This window comes from Urocampus carinirostris, chromosome 13 (assembly GCF_059441175.1).
Source record: "Urocampus carinirostris isolate Australia breed hairy pipefish chromosome 13, RoL_Ucar_1.0, whole genome shotgun sequence".
In the NCBI taxonomy this organism is placed as follows: Eukaryota; Metazoa; Chordata; class Actinopteri; order Syngnathiformes; family Syngnathidae; genus Urocampus; species Urocampus carinirostris.
The window spans coordinates 21,321,188-21,340,236 of record NC_142361.1 but is presented as its reverse complement, the minus strand read 5'-3'; the positions used below and the strand labels follow the sequence as shown (position 1 = coordinate 21,340,236).

The following is a 19,049-nucleotide window of genomic DNA, read 5'->3' as shown; positions in this document are numbered from 1 at the left end:
AAGAAAAGCATGTTTAAAAAACTAAACCCTTGATCTCTGGTTTTACCTCATTCCTTGTTGAATTGGATAATCCACCATTTATAAAATATCTTGTCAGATTAATAACTTGGTTCATGATTCAATGAGTATAGATTTCTGAACAATTATTCCTGTTGCAATTTAAAAATATTTCGGTCAGAGTTTAATTTTAAAATCCATGGTTCAATTTGCCCAATCACTGTAATTGACACGCTGACAAGTTGCAGTTTGCATCTTTATTTTAGGGAGTAGAGCTGCCAAAAACTTACTGCTGCAATGCAAAGATTAAGGACAGAAGTTGTATTTAAATGATGTATCAGAACCACAACATTGGGGATGATGCGAACGAAACAGTTATAAAGACATCTAATGCAAAAAGTAGTTAATGTAGTAGTTAGCTGGGTGGTAGTTTTGTAATTTTGGAGCAAGCGCTTTAGAAATCATGATCCTATCTTGCCATTCCGAAAAGGGATCCACAACATTCCATGCAAACATCTCATTAGCCCTTTCAGCATCATTTTTTTCCCAGTACTTACCAAGTTGATTACCTATGGTCACACTTCATCAACCCTCTTTCGGTGTTTTCATTGTATTATATATAAGTCTATTTATTCTCACCCTTATTGGGTGTACTTGATGGAAAGGTGCGTTGTATATTTGTCGAATTTTCCACTGAAATAAAAAGTGGAAAGGAATTACCGCTGTGTTGTGTGAGATGTGTTTAATAGTCAGCATAGTTGCATTATGCTCGAAGAGAAACAACCAATAAACTATTAACTAGAACTTTATTTACATTTAGAAACTTTTTTACGTGAAAAACTGTATACAGGCATAGAGGTTTGACTGCTGGTTTGTAGCAAACACTACACAATGAACAGAAGCATGAAAGTATAAAATAATCAGGCAACTATAGCTCATTTCCATTGACGCTTTTGTGCAGCTCCATTCGGCAACTTCGCTGAATTTCTATCTGTTTGGCCCTTTGCCAAATGTCTCTGGACAAAGAGGTGTGTCCCAGACTCAAAGACAGCAACCTAGCAACAGAAACATGGTCAGTCCCATGACACAATTTGAAGACCTGCAATGTTTCCCGAGGCACATATAACGTAAGGAAAAAAATGTGAAAAGTGAGCAGCATAATTTGTTTCCAAGACATGTTTCATCTAACTATATCAAAGCGGCGCTGCCAAGAGCGGCTGCCTTTTCCAGCAGCTGCCCTGTTGTTTTATTGTCTGCTCCTATCTTCGGTGTTTTTTCTTCCCGTTTTGACAACTACACTATGGATTACTTCTATCCTATGGACATGGGTTTCAACGCACAAGAAATGCGTGTATTTCAACTCCTTGCCCTGAGGAATTCTCGTGCCGGCGTGATGAAGGGGCCCATGGTGGAAGAAAAGCCGAAGCTAGCGAAGCGGCTAGCGGCGTTATAAGTCTTCGGTACCATCCGTAATCATGGTAAATGCGAACTCACGACCAAATATGATCATCGAGTGCTTTTTGAAAACATCGAAGCGCACAGGGAGCGCAGTTGCTGTGTTTTGCGGAAACGTGGCTCACGTTTAGCATTCCGGACGCTAACGTGTAGCCACCCGGAGCCACCTGGAGAAATCCGGCTTCAACGTCGCTAAACAGAGACATGAAAGCCGGGGGGAATCGGAGAGGAGGCGGACTTGCTAACACGAGGTGGTGTATCCCTGGATTCTCACAAAGAAAAGATTTCCATCTGCCGCAGGAATGTCGAACTTTTGGACTGGCGTGGCGTCATCCACTCCGCTACAAGCACCCTCGGGCATCATGTTAATCTGTTAATAAACAACGGGGTAGACTGCTGGAAGTGTGAATTTCCCTACGGGGATGAATAAAGTATATATCTATCTATCTATCTATCTATCTAACCGAAAATTATTAGTATTCTGACTTTGTTTGCATTCATTACTACCACAACACTAATCTAGAAAAAAAAATTCGGACAACTATTTGGGAGAAAGGAAGCGGGCAAAGCCATGTACCATATGATATAGGCCAGTGTTTTTTGAATTGGTGTGTCGTAGGAAATTGCAAATCTGATTTTGGGGAACAAAAACATGCCATTGCTAAGTAGCGTTGCCTTTTGCCATTGAGCAGCCAAGTAACACCATTCATATCAATATTTTTTTAATATACTAAATATCTGCACACGAGGTAGCACAGTATATCTGATAACTTAAATGTTTGATGAGGCTGTTTAAGTTGCTCAACAGGCAGATATTTTTTGCCCATTTTAAGTGCAAGTTTTCCTAAATAACAAACATATACAGACGCTGCTCTACTTGCAAACGATCATTTGTAAGTTGAATTTGTTAGTAAGTTGCTCCAGTGCTTTATTTTGTATGTTTAAAGTGTATTTAAGTATGTTTAAGGTTTGTATAAGTAACTTGTATCGTTTTGTGCTAAAAAGTAAACATTACATAAAATAATATGCTGTATACAGATAAAGTTGAGTTTAACTTACTGTTGGAAGATAAGCTTCAAGAGGTCCGCAATGGTAAAGAGGACGGAAAAAAGTGATCCAACCATTTTCTCAACCGCATCAAGCTTTCTTATTCCACTTTCATTTCAAAAGAAACAGCTCGCCTCTTTACACCAACCATATTGAATGGATTCATTAGATATTAACCAATAAAAATGTCTAACTTCTTAGAAAGCTGGAGATACAGTATAGAATGTTTACACATAAACTAGGAAGAGGAAGCGTTTTTATTTATTTTTTTACTTCCGGGTGGATGCTGGGTGACCTCTCAGCGCCACATGTCCGTATCGGCAGAAAGAAGCACTACAGTACTGTACTCGGAAAAAGGTGCACACTAAACAAAATCAAACTTATAGCTATGTCCGGATATTTTTCGACATCCTGAAAGAAATTGTCCTATCTACCGTTATTCGTAAGTAGGGGAGCGTCTGTATGGTAAAATTTAAAAAGGTTAAAAATACAGTAAAATCCAAAATTGCAGAAAGTAAAATAACCCACGTTATCTCTGGGCCACAGTGATCACATAATCGTACAAATAGTCTCAATCTAAGTAACATGGTAGATAAATCTTAAACCATGAAACTGGTGCCAGCGACAAACTTTTAAACACTTGATGGACGGTGTGCCTCGAGATTTTTTAAATGAAAAAAAAGTGCTTGGCTCAAATCTAGACAGCTAATTTAAGCTCACCTTGCTACAATAAGCATTCTGTGCAAGTCCTCAGCACTTATGCTTTGGGGATCGTCCTTCCTCATGTCGACAAAATCATCTTCTACTGACTGAATACAAGAGAACAAGATTTCAGTTCCCGCCAAGTCAAATGCAAGGCTGAAAATGTTTCACCTTTGTGACTTCATCAGAGATGCTGTAGTCCAGCTGTCGGGCCACGCTCAGGTAGAGTCTGAATTTGTTGAACTGTGAGGGGGTCTGTGCATTTATGGGGAGGCTAGTGAGATATTCTTCAATGAGGTTTGGAGCCACTTGGGGCTGCAGGTGTATCTGACAGTCTGACTGTTGGGTTAGAAAAATATCAATGTTAGATATTGCTTTAAATACATCAATGTAAATCTCAATGGGCCTTTACTCCAATACAAACATAACCGGGCATCTGACAAACCCTTGAGCTTGTTTACAGCAGTGGTGGGCAACCATCCGGCCGCGGATCATTACTCGGCCGCACAGATAGAAAAACAAGTTCCATTATATTTTTATCTACTGTTTAACTGTCCCTGCTATGTTTCTGACTAGGGCTGCACAATTAGGGGGAAAAAACCTGCTATTTTTCAGAGCAGTATTGCAATTTCGATGTGATTTTTTATTTTAAAAGTACAGTGCTAGTTTTTTATGTGAGTACTAACCCTTGGATGCACGACTTACGAGTACATACACTTTTCCGTGAGTTGGGACGATTATTAGTGGGGGCGGGGGAATAATACTAATGGCATGTCATACACGTTTTATGAGGAATACCTGGAATATGACATTAGAATTGTTTTCAATATGTAAAGATTTTGAAGAATAACAACCCATTGGGTCATCTTTGATCCCACTTATGTATCCGAGGGTTAATTCTAGTGACATGCTTTAACCTGCCTGTGAGCGGTCAGATAGTTGTGACATCTTTGGTGTTTTTTGAGTCTCCAAATGGCCCCTTTTGGAAGTGCCTAGACATATTCTTAGAGAAATGTGCAAAACACAAGTTTTTAGATCTAGTGGGATGTTTGGACGCGTTCTAAGGGATGACAGGGCACCTGTATGATGTGGCATGGGTAAACCAGTGAAATCTGTCGGGCCCCGCTGTTGAACAGATGAGTGTGTTGTGATCCGAGTGACATGGCTGCTTTTTTGTGTCTTGTTTCATCTGGAGGGACGAAAGCATGACCAACTTGGGTGCCGAGGTGCTTAACTTGTTTGGCCATTTGGGTTAGCCATGGTCCCCAAAAAATTTAGTGTGTGTTTTTTGCTACTTTTCCCCTTTTATATTTTCTGTTTTTGTATGGGTTTGTCTTGCCGTCAGTCACCCCTCTCAAGGGATATGACCAGGGTAGGTCAATAGATAAGCTTTTAGATTGTGATCAAATTTGAACTAGGACTAGGTAAGGCTTCATGCATTTGTCCTAGCCGTTCTCCAGCTACGATGCTCTTGCTACACTAATTTAGCATTTGAACCCCCCCCCCCCCCCCCCCAAAATAAAATAAAACAAAAGATTGGGCGAGAATTAAAAAAAAACAAAACTATTTTTTTGTTTTCTAACTTAGCTTGCTCATGTTAGTAGCAGTTGCGATGATTAATTTTGTTGGGAACAAAACTTCAGAGTCTTACCTCAACCAAAACAGCCTATATTCTCAAAATGGTTTAAGAACAGCATTCAATTCAATTGAATTTACTGTCTTGATTTGAGATTTCAGGTGAATTTTAAAGGATTATCAACCCTCACAAAGCGCCGCAGAGGAGGGCTTGCTGTCAATAAATACTTAAAAGAAACACAAGGTTATGCGATGACACAATCGCTCTACGACACATTGCAATCTCGATTATATTTCAGTTAATCGTGCAGCCCTATTTCAAACTGGACTTGACCCGTGGCTTTGAGGTGGTACATTTGAATTAAAATCAGTGAGGTTTGCACAGGCAATCGCAGTTACCAGTCTGGCGTTGCCACTGTCCCATTTGAAACAAGGATTCCCGCCCACCAAAGAATTAGTGAAAGACTAATAAAACCAAACCTTGACGCTTTAAGCCCATCGGTGTGGCGAATAGTCAACTGTCATGTTACAACCTTAATAAACATGGGAAAACATTTGGCAACAGAGTTGGAGGATGCATGGACCCCCAAGTCAAAAGAACCTCACAGACCCCATAACAACAAACAACAAGCTTTTCGCAGGGTTGGTTCATTTAGCGAGTTTGTATTTTCATTTACTTGGCACGCGGATAGACGTGCGTTTTTGTTAAACGTTACGATAGCCTCCAGAGTGTGTCCGCCTGTGTGGAGTTTGCATGTACTCCCACATTCCAAAAACACAGCTGGGATGGGCCTACAACCCCAGTGAGCAGTTCTGAAAATGAATGAATGTGATTTTGGTGTGATGTTACAAGGGCATCGATCATATGACTACATGGTGGCTTTACGCTTAGCATTAATGTTATTATATTTTACTAAAAGTACAAACATGTTTAATGTTACCCTTGGGCTGTGCCGTGAAAATATTGTCAGACAATGAACCATGGTGCGGAAAGTTGCAGACCACTAGTTTACAGCATGCTGCCCTTCCCTGCAGACTGACACCTCCCTCTAGATCTTTCCTGAGGCGCCCAGCTGCCGCCATGGCAACATAACAGCCAGCACACAGGAATAGCACACGGTGCATTCTTTTCACTGTTCACAACAGAGTGAGACCCAAGTTAAAGCCCCCAACTGGAGAGGATTTCTGCTTCCAGCCAATAGTGGCCCAGACAGCATTGTGATGCTGGCTGGAAACAACCTCCAGCGTCGGGCAAGATCCAATCCCGAGGGAGGCCGTCGGAAACCGAACACCCTCGAGGCCCGGTCGCGCCGTGGGTGTAGCGTTAAGTGAGATAAGAGAGACTTGGTGTCCTCACCGGGAGCAGCGAGCGCCCCTCCGATGCGACCAGCACGTTAATATTGCAGGGGAATTCCATCTGGTGGTAGTTAAAGTCATAATCGACCTTCTGCCATGAGATCACATTCCCCAAAGCTGTGACATTGCGCACACCTACAGCACCGCACACACAAACGGAAGCAGTCTTGTTAGTGTCAAATCATGCCTTACCAGTTTGGGTCAAACCCTAGGAGCATGCGCCGTTTTCACCTGTGGTGTCCAGTTGGCCCTGCTCCAGTTGGGTTTCGTCAAGGAAGAGGGAAGTGTTTTTAGCCAACTGCAAGGCTCCGCTCACCAGACGGTTGGCCACGTAGTCTTTCTTTGGCACCAGACGCATCTGATTCATGTTGTGAAGGCTCATGGCCAAGTAGAATGACTACAAGGTATGGATTGAAAAAGAGTTGGTGGAAAGACGTTCACTTTGAAGAAGACCTTTTTGGTAAATTAAGTCTTTCTGAAAAGAAATTTAAAAATCCCAACTCGACTGATATTTAACGTGCATTGTTTGAGGTGTACTCAAAAAGTTGAAAGAATATTTGCTCCGTTAAATATGTGTTTACCATGAGAGAGCCCTTTTTTCCCCACCGTGCCCATTCGTCCCTACATTCAGTAAGAAGATTGGGGGCACAGGGGAGGGCTAAAGAGTACCGGTAAATTAATGTTCATCCCCGATTTTTTTTTTCCTATTTGTTATTGTCGTATACAATGGTGAAAAGGCCTGTTTAAAGTACAACCCTAACCCCAAGGAAAAAAAAAAATGGAGCGCATCTAAAAAATGCACTTCCTTGCACGAGCAACATAAAGACCTTGAAAGAGGCTGCAATAATAATAACAAGTCAGGAGGGAGCGGCCGCAAATAAAAAATGTCCTAATTCTGTACAGCTCCTTTCAGTTATTGTTTAAGAAATTGAGCCAAATCTTTAAAAGGACACAATAATCCAGTAATACTTCACTATAATGCAGGTCACTTTTTACGGTTTGAATATGGATCTGCATTATGTTCTGCATTCCAAATGGCTAAGCAGTCTCCCCGTTATTATTTGACGGCACGGTAGTAATTTGTAAAAAGTTAAATTAAAAAACGTCTTTACAGCACTTTTAATAATTAAATACCTGTGCCTGTGAAAGGAAATTGTCTTTGGTTTTAATGCACAAGAGTATTTTATAGTACAAATATTAAAAAAAATATATATATATTTCTACATCAGATTTCCCTATCACAGGCTCTTTTTGGATGATAAAAAAGAATTACTGATTTGACCACTAGATGATGCTGTATATTGTGTAGTGCAGCTGAAAACATGTGCTACAAACTTGTGTCATGTGTTCTTTCAACCTAAAATAAGCGATCAATTATCCCAGTAGGCTATAACTGTAAGTGTGACGGGTCTACTTTCCTGATTTTCACATATTGCATTGGTTCTGGTCCACATTAACCGCGATAAACGAGGGCTTGAAATAAATCGAGTTTTTACTCACCGAAGGAACAAGCTGTTGGATGGCCTTGTAGAGGCGTTCAGTGTAAGAGGCAATAGTGGGGCATCCACTCAGGTTTAGCGTGAACTTGCCTAAAGGTAGGACATCTCGTCTAGCATACCTACAAAAACATAACACCCTGAATGAAATGTGATTCTGTGGCGAGAAGATGGTCAAAAACGCACACCCGTGACACATACACAGTGGAAACAAGATGGAGGATGAGATACTCTGCAGCCAGCGAATCTCCCAAAAGGATGCGAGTTAAATAGGAGAGAAGTTCTTCTCTGACTGACACCATCTCACCCAGTGTTGAAGATAAAACTAGAAAAGGGATGAACATGAGTAAAAACAATTAGGATACAAAATTAAAGGAAGATTATATTATTGGTTAAAAATACCTTTCCAACGCAAGTAAAGACGCCTATCGGACGATCGTTTGTTGAACTTGTTCGCAAGTTGCTTCAGTGATGTATTTTGTATGTTCAAGGTTTATATAAATATGTTTAAGGCTTTCATAAGTAACATGTGTTTTGTTTTTACGGGAAAAAAAATAAACATTTCATAAAATATGCTTTAGAAAGATGAATAAAGTTGAATGGAACTTACTTTTGGAAGATGAGCTTCTAGAGTTAGGCGACTTTCTCCTCTGTGGTAAAAAGTGGCCGAAAAAAAGCGATCCGACCATTTTCTCAACCGCATCAAGCTTTCTTATTCCAATTTCGTTTCAAAAGAAACCGCTCGCCTCTTCTTTACACTTTACACCAACCATATTGAAAGGATGCACGAGATATTAAACAATAAAAATATCAAAGTTCTTAGCGAGCTGGAGATACAGTATAGAATGTTTACACACGAACTGGGAAAGGGAAGCAGATTTCTTCTTCGGGTGCATGCTGGGTGAGCCTTAACAGGCGCCAAACGCCGGTAGCGGCAGAAAGAAGCACTACACTACTGTCCTGTATTTGGACAAAGGTGCACACAATACACAATCTAACTTACAGCAATGCCCGGATATTTTTTGACAACCCAAAAAAATGTTTGTATCTACCGTTTTTCGTAACTCGAATGTTAGCAAGTAGGGGAGCGCCTGTACACAAATGCAGAGCTGTCAAACGTAAGTCACATTTCAGAATAGATTAAAGAAAAATCAGATTTCAAAAATGCTTTCATAGTAGGATTTAAGTGTGCCATTTTAATTCAAAGGCGGTTCTTAGATGATGTCACTTAAAAATAAATCTGCTGTTACTGTATGTGTCCATCAAATGGCATATACACAAAATATGTATATCAGTATTTACTATAATCTGGTGCAATAAACCCTGGAAGATGCTTGATATTTGGTAGCACTGCTTCTTGTTCCTTCCTTTATCAATACTGCAAATTTTTGGGACCTGTAGCAAAAAAAAAAAAAACTAAAAACAAACAAAAAAAAAGCTTTTAGTACGAGATTCCGAATTTGAAGGTGGTGTTCACATCTTGATATTTTGCTACTCTCTGCCGCCATCTCCTGGCTTAAAGTCATGTGTCGCAAGCCTTAATAAGCTCATTTTAAAGTAATAATAAACTTTTTTTTTCCCATTTTTTGGGGGTTGGACTGTATTTGAAACAGACTATTCCTATATTTACCCTTTTCAGGATAAACTAACAAAAAACACGGGAACAAGCATAGAATCCCTCTCCACCCCTCCTTCCCGCTTTTCCTAATGTGTAGCGAGTGTTAAAAGATGAAACAAGATAGGTTTGGTGGAATTTTCTATAAAGGCTTTTGAACTCAGTAGGGAAATTGTCAACACATCCCTGAGAAAATATTCCAATTTCAACTTTTTAAGACACCTCTAACGATGCCCGCCACCTTTATTGGAGAGAGAAATGGAGAATTGTGGGAGGGAGTTCAGCCAATAACTTATTCGCATTTTCCCAATGCGATCTCCATAATGTAGACCAATAGACAGTCAGCTTAAAGACATAACTCCATGCACTCAAACACCACAGGTTTTTCGGCATGTGAAACAATTGGTTTTTAATGTCGTACAATGGATAAAATGCTTTATTGAGGGGCCGAAAAACTGTGGAGGATCGATCCAGCCATGTGTAGAAATAAATGTGTAATAAATACCTTTTTTTTCTCGATTCGTCACAATTTGTTGTAAACTGGCCTCATAAACTACTGAAGATTCATAGTGTTCGGTAGCACTACAAATACTTTTAACACTTTCATAGTTTAACACAATTAATTCAACACTATTTTAATAACAAAACAAGGACGTTTTTATCCATGTTGGGCTGGAAAATATGCGCTAAAAACCTCTTTGTATTCGTCAATCTAGATTATATGATTTAAAATATTTTAAACAATAAACCCTATTTGATAAACATTTGTAAAAAAACTAAACAAATACGTACATTATAAAAACAAACCAATAGCGAAGTTTAGACAAGATTTGGTCAGATTGATCAGTTTTAACAGATTTGTAAATTGTTAATTTTTAAAATGGGGGGTTTACTAAATCAATTTGATGAATTGCCCATCCCTACCTTCCTCTTATTCCCTCTAATTTGTTGACAATACGAATTTGATCTAAAAACGAAAGCATTTAAGCTCACAGATCAAAGACAAGGACTTTGCTCACAGGCGTGGTTGTCTTGCAAGATGGCACAAGGCAGCATTGGGTTATTTTGTTCCAGAGGTTTGGCATAAAGCATGTGGAGACGAGGAACAAGTGATGTTGGAGGACTGTGGACTCTCTGTTCCTCCGCCGTCTCCATCAACTCTGAAGGGTTGATGAGGGATGCAGAGGTTTCCCTGCGTGAATGCACAAACAGTCACCAACGCACGTCCAGGTTTCCGATTTGAGCGACGTGGAACAACTGAATCGTCTCTTACTTGTCTTCTGACAGAGCGCTGAGAGCAGGAGTCACTGACAGGATCCCGTATACTTCCACAGTGTCGTTTAGTTTGAAACTGTCCCAGTCCTCATATACCTGCCATAAACACATCAACTCATAACACAACAGCAGGGATTCATCAAATTCATTGAATTACTTATTTTTACAACTGATGTTTTGAAATATTTTTACAAAGCAAGGGTAAAATTTAACATGGCTGAATTGCTGGACCGGATTCTTAGATATTTAAAACAAGTTAACTGTCGCATTCAAGGCAGTTAAACTTACATATAAGCCTCCATTGCATATATGACTACCCCACTGAAACAGTATAAAACAACATGTTTATGATGCAGTGGGGCCATCTGATGGACACCTGGGGTAACAGCAGGTTAGGGTTAGGTTGTTTTTAAGCGACAACTACAGCATTTCAGTTTATAATTTAACATTGTGCCTTTAACAGTGGATAATGTCTGTGTTTGTATGCCCTGTTCACATGTTTGCCTTTTATTGAAATTTCCTACGACTTTTTCTATTGTATGGCAACCTATATGAGCCAAGCACTTTTTTCATTTAAAAAAATCTCGAAGTACACCGTCCATCAAGTTTTTAAAAAATTGTTGCCGGCACCAATTTCATGGTTCATGATTAATTTACCATGTTACTTAAATTGAGACTATTCGTACGATTATGTGATCGCTGTGGCTCAGGAGATAACGTGGGTTACTTTTATTTTTTTCTAAAATTTGGGATTAACCTTTTAAGTTTTACCATGCAGACGCTCCCCTACTTATGAAAAAAGGTAGATAGGACAATTTTTTTCGGGATGTGGGAAAATATCCGAACATAGCTGCAATTTTGTATATTGTGCACCTTTTTTCGAGTACAGGCCATTAGTGTACTGCTTCTTTCCGCCGCGTGGCGCTGCGAAAGCTCATCAGGATCCACCCAGAAGAAGAAATCTTGCTTATACTTCTTAGTTAGTGTGTAAACATATTGGACTGAATATTCAGCGCGCCAAGAACTTCGACTTTTTTAGTGTTTAATATCTCGTGCTTCCATTCAATATGGTTCTTGTAAAGTGTAAAGAAGAGGCAAGCCATTTCTTTTGAAATGAAAGTGGAATAAGAAAGCTTGATGGGGTTGAGAAAATGGTTGGATCAGTTTTTTCCGTCCACTTTCGACCACGGAGGAGGAAGGCGCCTAACTCTTGAAGCTCAGCTTCCAAAAGTAAGTTAAACTCAACTTTATAGAGCATATTTTATGAAACGTTTATTTTTTTAATACAAAACAAAGGCTTAAACATACAAAATATACCACTCAAGCAACTTCAACTGACTAACGATCGTCTCGTTCGTAAGTAGGGCGGCATCTGTAAACCAACCTTTTGCTGCCTCAAGGTTGCTCGTTCTTTAACGGCCTTTATTGCTTTTAGCTTGAAATCAGTCGTATAGGACTAACGTTTTGTTCTGTCCAAAGGCATGCTGTATTTCAAAAGTAATTTTACAAATAAAAATATCCAAATTCATCACTTTTACCAGAAATTTGCTGGCTGCGTGCCCGATGGTTTTCTGTTGGTTTACTATTCATCTATGAGGCATGCCCCCCTCCCCATGCACGGCCCTTCAATTTGCTACTGGTGACACACAACGTAGTATGCGCATAGAATCCAAACCTGATGTCAATATTTTATTTCATAGTTCTAAATTGGGCTTATATACAAGTACTTATGGTGGGCAAAAGCTAGGAGTGTGTTCTTATTTTATTTACACATGTTATGAGGGTAACACTTGCAACCAAAGCCAATTTAAAACCAGTTACTCTTGTATCAACATTTTGAACAGGATGTATTTATTAATAAAAACTCTAAAATAAACACTGTATTATTTGACCAGTATATTTCAGTATTGTGCAGTGCAACTGAAAAATGAGTGGTACAAAGCACAAGGAGGAATACACAATCTGACTTCTATATCTTTTACCCAGATTTGAAGGTTTTTGTTTTTTGGGGGTACCAGCAGAAACAAGATGGCAGACAACTACGACGGGTAACCCTAGATGAGCCTTGTTTTATGCAAAATAAATAGACAATTTTTGCCCTTCAAATTTAAAACAACAAAGGCGTTTATCTGATAAACAATATTGATTTGAATAGTAAGTGAGAATACATGAACTTTTTTTTACGAACGAAGGTTTTTGTAACACTAGGAGGCACTAAATACACAATGTCCCTTTAAAGGGATTTTATAAGATTCTTTTTGTTTTCAATTTGGCACAGCACGTGAAGTGTTCCTCCCCACAATCATGCAAATATGTTCAAAAACCTTCCACGCGCCATGGATTGAGAAATTCATTTTTAAAGTAGACAGTTTCACCTCATAGCCCAGGGGTCGGGAACCTATGGCTCGCGAGCCATATATGGCTCTTTCTACGAGTATCTGTGGCTCAGAGACAGATTTGATTGCATGCAAAATTTCTCCATATTGTCCAAAACTTGATTCGTCTATCCTATTATGTTACACGCAAAGCCAAACCGAAACTTGCTGGTGGACGATTACTTCGCAGTATATACTGGACTGTCTCAGAAAATTAGAATATTGTGATAAAGTTCTTTATTTTCTGTAATGCAATTAAAAAAACAAAAATGTCATACATTCTGGATTCATTACACATCAACTGAACTATTTCAAGCCTTTTATTATTTGAATATTGCTGAATTTGGCTTACAGCTTAAGAAAACTCAAAAATCCTATCTCAAAATATTAAAATATCATGAAAAAGTATACAAGTAGGCTATTCAACTAATCACCTGAATCATCTAATTAACTCGAAACACCTTGCGAGGGTTTCCTGAGCCTTAAAAACACTCAGCTTGGTTCAGTAAACTAAATCACTGCTGATCTGACTGCTGTCCAGAGGACCATCATTGATACCCTCCTGATGGAGGGTAAGACACAAAAAGAAATTTCTCAAAGAGCAGGCTGTTCACAGAGTGCAGTTTCAAAGCATATCCACAAAAAGTCTGTTGGAACGGAAAAATGTGGCCGGAAACGCTGCACAACCAAGAGAGATGACCGCAGCCTTAACAAAATTGTGAAGAAGAGCCGCTTCCAGAATTTGAGGGAGCTTCAAAGACAGTGGGCTGAAGCTGGAGTCCAGGTATCAAAAGCCACAGTTCACAGACGTGTCCGGGAAATGGGCTACAATAGCCGTATTCCCATGGTCAAGCCACTTCTGAACTCAAGACAACGGAAGAAGCGTCTGACTTGGGCTATGGAGAAGAAGCACTGGACAGTTGCAGAGTGGTCCAAAGTCCTCTTTTCAGACTAAAGCAAGTTTTGCATTTCATTTGGAAGTCAAGGCGCCAGAGTCTGGAGAAAGGCTGGAGAAGAGCAAAATCCAAGTTGCTTGAAATCCAGTGTGAAGTTCCCACAGTCAGCAATGGTTTGGGGAGCCATGTCAGCTGCTGGTGTTGGTCCACTGTGTTTCATCAAGTCCAGAGTAAAGGCAACTGTGTACCAAGAGATTTTAGAGCACTACATGCTTCCATCTGCTGAAAAGCTCTATGGAGATGAGTATTTCATTTTCCAGCATGATCTGGCACCTGCCCACAGTGCCAAAACCACCAGTAACTGGTGCACTGGCCATGGCATCACTGTCCTTGATTGGCCTGCTAATTCCCCTGACCTGAACCCCATCGAGAATTTGTGGCGTATAGTTAAGAAGAAGATGAAAGACACCAGACCTGCAAATGCAAATGAGCTGAAGGCCGCTATCGAAGCATCCTGGGCATCAATAACACCTCAGCAATGCCACAGGCTGATTGCCTCCATGCCACGCCGGATTGATGCAGTAATCCGTGCAAAAAGATTCCCAACCAAGTACTGAGTGCATCAATGGACATTTTCAAATGTTTGATTTAGTTTTGCTGTTATAAAATTATTTTTTTTACTTGGTCTGAGGAAGTATTCTAATATTTTGAGATAGGATTTTTGAGTTTTTTTCAGCTGTAAGCCAAAATCAGCAATATTCAAATAATAAAAGGCTTGAAATAGTTCAGTTGATGTGTAATGAATCCAGAATGTATGACATTTTTGTTTTTTTAATTGCATTACAGAAAATAAAGAACTTTATCACAATATTCTAATTTTCTGAGACAGTCCAGTATATGGCACGTTTTTCACTACAATTTACAGTCAAGGTGTCACACAAAAAAATGGGGGAAAAAAAACTCGTTTTAGCTGTACAACGCTAAAGAATCCTTTATATAAAAGTTCACTATGTAATCTGTGTTCAGTGTTCAGATACCTTATGATGAATCCACAGAACTGTAAATACGCCAAAACACCGGAAGAGAACTTAGTCATTTGATTGGGTGAGTGGGAGGGATGGGTGGAGCTATGCAAAAAGTACAAGCACTCCTTCCCATCTCTCGCCAAAGGTAAGCACATAAGGCTCCCTATTCTCAGAATGTTGTGACGTTTTTACAAAATAACTGCTTGCATCTGGTTTTGAAACCAATATGTATGATAAAAAAGGGTCAAAAGGAGTTTAACCGATCTTGAGTCATTGCAAGAAAGAGACAAGTTTAAAGTGGTATGTTTGTTGATTTTGGGACAGGGGCTCTGGCATTATTCTCTTTTCATAATTTTTATCAAATCATCAAAAATAAATGTGCTGAAGACTAAGCTTTTGTCTGGGGCCCGGGTTTAGCAATTTAGTAAATTTGTCTCATAATATATGGTGTGGCTCCTTCCCAAAATAAAATTAATATTTTTTGCTTTTATGGCTCTTTGAGTCAAAAAGGTTCCCGACCCCTGTCATAGCCCCTAGAGCTGTGACGTCACCCGATGACCACTAGGAACAAAATTAACTTAATTAGGTTAGCAGTCCACTAGCTGGCCAGCCTGCCGTGCTCATTGTTTTTTCTCCCAGCTGGGTTTGTGTACGTTGCCTTGGTAGTGTTTTTTGTTGACTCGTGATTATCCTGGCTGCTTACTGCATGTTTTCAGTCAGCCAGGCTACCGTGTTTTTCCGCTAGTCCTGGTTTGCCTCTATGGCAGCCGGCTAGCCTGCCGTGTCCCGGCTGGTTCAGTCCGTTAGCTCTCTGTGTGTTATTTTTGCCCGTTCGCCCCGTTTTGGCTGCTTGCCTTTTGTTGTACCATTGCTGCACCCCTATGCAACATAACGCCTAGCCATTCTCCACAAAAAAAAAAACGACCAAAAATTGGCTTAAAACACTCAAAACCTTTTAGACTAGTTAACGTGTAAACTAATAGGGTAACTAGCTTGGGAGAGGACCGGTCTTCCTGACATGACGTCAGAGCTCAAGAAGTCAAAAACGAGACATATGGTCTTCAAAATGCATTATTTCGGAAAATAATTGGAATATACCAATGACATGTTAATAGATATCATGTAAAAAAACAAGTACTATTTTCTCACCTTTTGCATGTTTTAGAATTAGGGAATCCCTTTAAAGAGATATTTGTTGGTTTAGGATTCTTGTCTGGAATCGAAGCTATCGAATGTAACTGATGACAATTTTAATTTGGAGCTGTATAGCCCAACCCTACCCAAAGCTTGAGTTTGTTTTTGGCTTGGCTCTGATAACACACCTTGACTAAGCAAGCCGGGCCTTTCTCGTCTGGCAGAGGAAAGTTGAGGTCAAGATGCGAGGCAGATGTCATGTGACCAGGAGCTACTTCTGTCTCCTGTGGCTGAACATCACCCTTGGATTCCTGGTCTGAGATATTCTGTTGATCTGCAGATTAGTGAAAGGACCAATCAAGTATGGTAAAAGCTTAAGCGCCATTGGAAAATGCCGTCTGTTCTCAAACCTGTATGATGTTCCCTCTGTTTGTGTGGCTGAGGAACCACTCCATCCATGTCGTCATCTTCATAGCTGCGCTTTTGTCTGTTTGGTGCATACGAAGTGGAAGGCATTACCCTCGCTTGACTCAAATCAGCATAACTGTGCGTCAAGAGTTAAGGCAAACTCGGGAGCATAGTCATTAGATACAAGACGTTGGCGAACTTGTTCATTATGGCTGGGATATAGTTTTCACCCAAGAGTTCTCCCCAGGAATAGGTACGCAGTAGAAAGTTTGTCTCTCCGAAGTCACAGTGTTTTTAGAGTTGAAATCAACCTGTGAATGCACATAAGTCCATATTTGGGATATATTTATGGGACGGGAAAGATCTTACTTTTACGGACTTACCCCATATTCTGTCACATCTTTGTACTTCCCGCACCTTAACACCTGATTTTAGTTCAACAAGGAAATAAATTGTGTTACTCAGCAATATAAACAAAGTAGGCATGAGCTGATATGGAGTCTTAAGAAATAACATCCATTTTCAAACATATATGACATTTTATCCCATTTTTAAAATAACCTTCTTACATTAATCGGTCACGATATACCAATACTCGTGAGCCATTTCTAGAACAGACCGGCAGGTTAAAAGGCATCCAGCATGAATGCTGATGGTCCTTCTGTGGACTCAAGTCTCTTGTCATCCTTTTTCTCCTTGTAACTGCTTACACATCCTCTCAACTAAGGGGAGGGGGAGAGAGAAACCCTAACACCCCTGGGCTTAATTTTAGTTTATTGTTCCTTGCATTCTCTTTGGAAATCCCCTAAAAAAAATGACAAAAAATCATTACCCGAGTCTTATTTTTTCAACTGAAACCAGTGGCGGGAAAACTCTGGTCCATCAGGCTTTTGCGTCTAGCTAGCAAAATGAAAATGTTTAAAAGATAATGTCGTCTAAAAATCAATTAAAAGTATTCTACTAATGAAAATGTTAGTTTGGTACCTCTTCTTGTCCCTAGTTTACCCAACATTCAAATATTTGGCTACGTTTAACATTACTTGCTATCTTAATCATCCTTTTTTATTCATTAGATATTAATTAAATTAAATGAAAAAAATCTGCTCAAGGTGTTTTTTATAATGTCTATTTCAACGCATAACATCATATTTTGCGCTTTAAAAAAATAATAAATTTTTGAGGGTTTCCATTACATCGTTTACCTATAGATTTTAAATAAATAGACCACGTCAACCTGTTTGTTTATTCATAAAAGCGTACAATCATTGCTATTCTATAACAATTGATCTCATTTTTGGTAATTTTTTAAATTTTGGACTAAATAGAATGCGCAAAAAATGCAAAAACATTTTTATTCTATTGCCCAAAAATTGAGACAAATTTGGCACTGCATCGAAAGACCATTATTATGTTATTTAAAAAAAAATGTGGTGTCCCCACAAATGCAAAGATCAAACCTTCACCCGTGCTGCGTTGATAGATTTGGCCCTTTTGCCACATTTTGAGCCACTTCATTTTCCTCATGTTGAGGTTTTTGAGTTTTTCCTTGCCCTCATGTAGGTTTTAGATCAGGGGATGGTGTAATACTAGTCTGTGGTTTGCAATAATCTGTGGTCTGTGCAGACCTTTGAGACCTTTTAAGGGCTAAACAAATAAACATTACTTTACTTGTTCTCCCATCCATGACTTAAACCATCAACAATTAAATAAGAAAACTGTGAAATAGGGGAAATTGTCAAGTTATCTCACCTTAGTTTGTGATGATGTATCAACACCTTCATACACTCCCATGTAAAACTCAGGATCAAACATATCCTGAATAAAACAGCGGAACTTGACCAGGCTGTCAGGCTTTAGGTAATGCAGAGGGGTGTCATTAATTGATGGAACCTTAAACAAAACGAATGCCTCGTTATTTTCAAAACAAAAAACCTTTACAGGTGCAGAAAATGGACCACTACAGTTACCAGTGAGTGAGCATCCTTTTCTAGCAGATGACTTTTGAAGAATTCGACCACTTTTGCCTCCCAGCCAGAATTTGGGTTGTTTTGAGATGCTGCTGCAAGATTTACAAGAGCATATTCATATTTTGATTTGCCACTTTAGTTACTGGTGAAACTAGAGGAAGACATGTGAATGCATAATTTTTTAACAACTAATATTGCCAATCGATGCAAGTGTTACGAGAATACTATAACATGTCATCCTGATGCACATAAGTAATAACCTATAAGCAAGCAAGTCGCATGCGTCCATATTGGACATGGACGCCGAAGCTAGTAACCAGCTTCACTCACGTGCTGAAAAGGGAAGTTAAAAAGGGTCTTACCGAAAAAATCATCCACAACTCCCAGCGGGTTTTTAATCCAGTCACGAGTGGGTGGCATCGTCGCCATTACCGAACTCTTAGTATATACGTTTTAAACAAAGTTAAATACGCAAACACAATAGTTACTTGATTTCGGTTGTGACAGAATGGCAGAAGAAGCTAGGGCGGGAAAGTTACGTCACTGTGTGAAGGCATGGGTGCGTTCGATTTATTTCATAATAAGACCCGCCAAGAAACACTGTACGACAGTAAACTTTCGTGTTTCAGCGTTTGGTTGTTCTTGTTTTCTTTTTAAGTTGTGTGTTTTTTCTCCATCGTCAAAAGTTTCGTCACACCGAGAAAAGCACAATCGTTTCTTTTGTGA

The 19,049-nt window shown here is 39.5% G+C and overlaps 1 protein-coding gene across 1 annotated transcript; it reads right to left on the bottom strand.

The window, feature by feature from the left end:
* Positions 1 to 786: 786 nt before the first annotated feature.
* Positions 787 to 18,893, bottom strand: mcmbp (minichromosome maintenance complex binding protein). Its single transcript, XM_088350963.1, has 16 exons — positions 18,686 to 18,893; positions 18,324 to 18,415; positions 18,106 to 18,246; positions 16,740 to 16,781; positions 16,578 to 16,667; positions 16,359 to 16,494; positions 16,137 to 16,282; positions 10,517 to 10,614; positions 10,263 to 10,435; positions 7,830 to 7,953; positions 7,633 to 7,750; positions 6,364 to 6,529; positions 6,134 to 6,267; positions 3,373 to 3,540; positions 3,220 to 3,308; positions 787 to 1,052 (listed from the first exon to the last, which is right to left on the bottom strand). The coding sequence occupies exons 1-16, from the start codon at positions 18,750 to 18,752 to the stop codon at positions 926 to 928; spliced, it is 1,911 nt and encodes a 636-aa protein (XP_088207089.1). The 5' UTR covers positions 18,753 to 18,893; the 3' UTR covers positions 787 to 925.
* Positions 18,894 to 19,049: the final 156 nt, after the last annotated feature.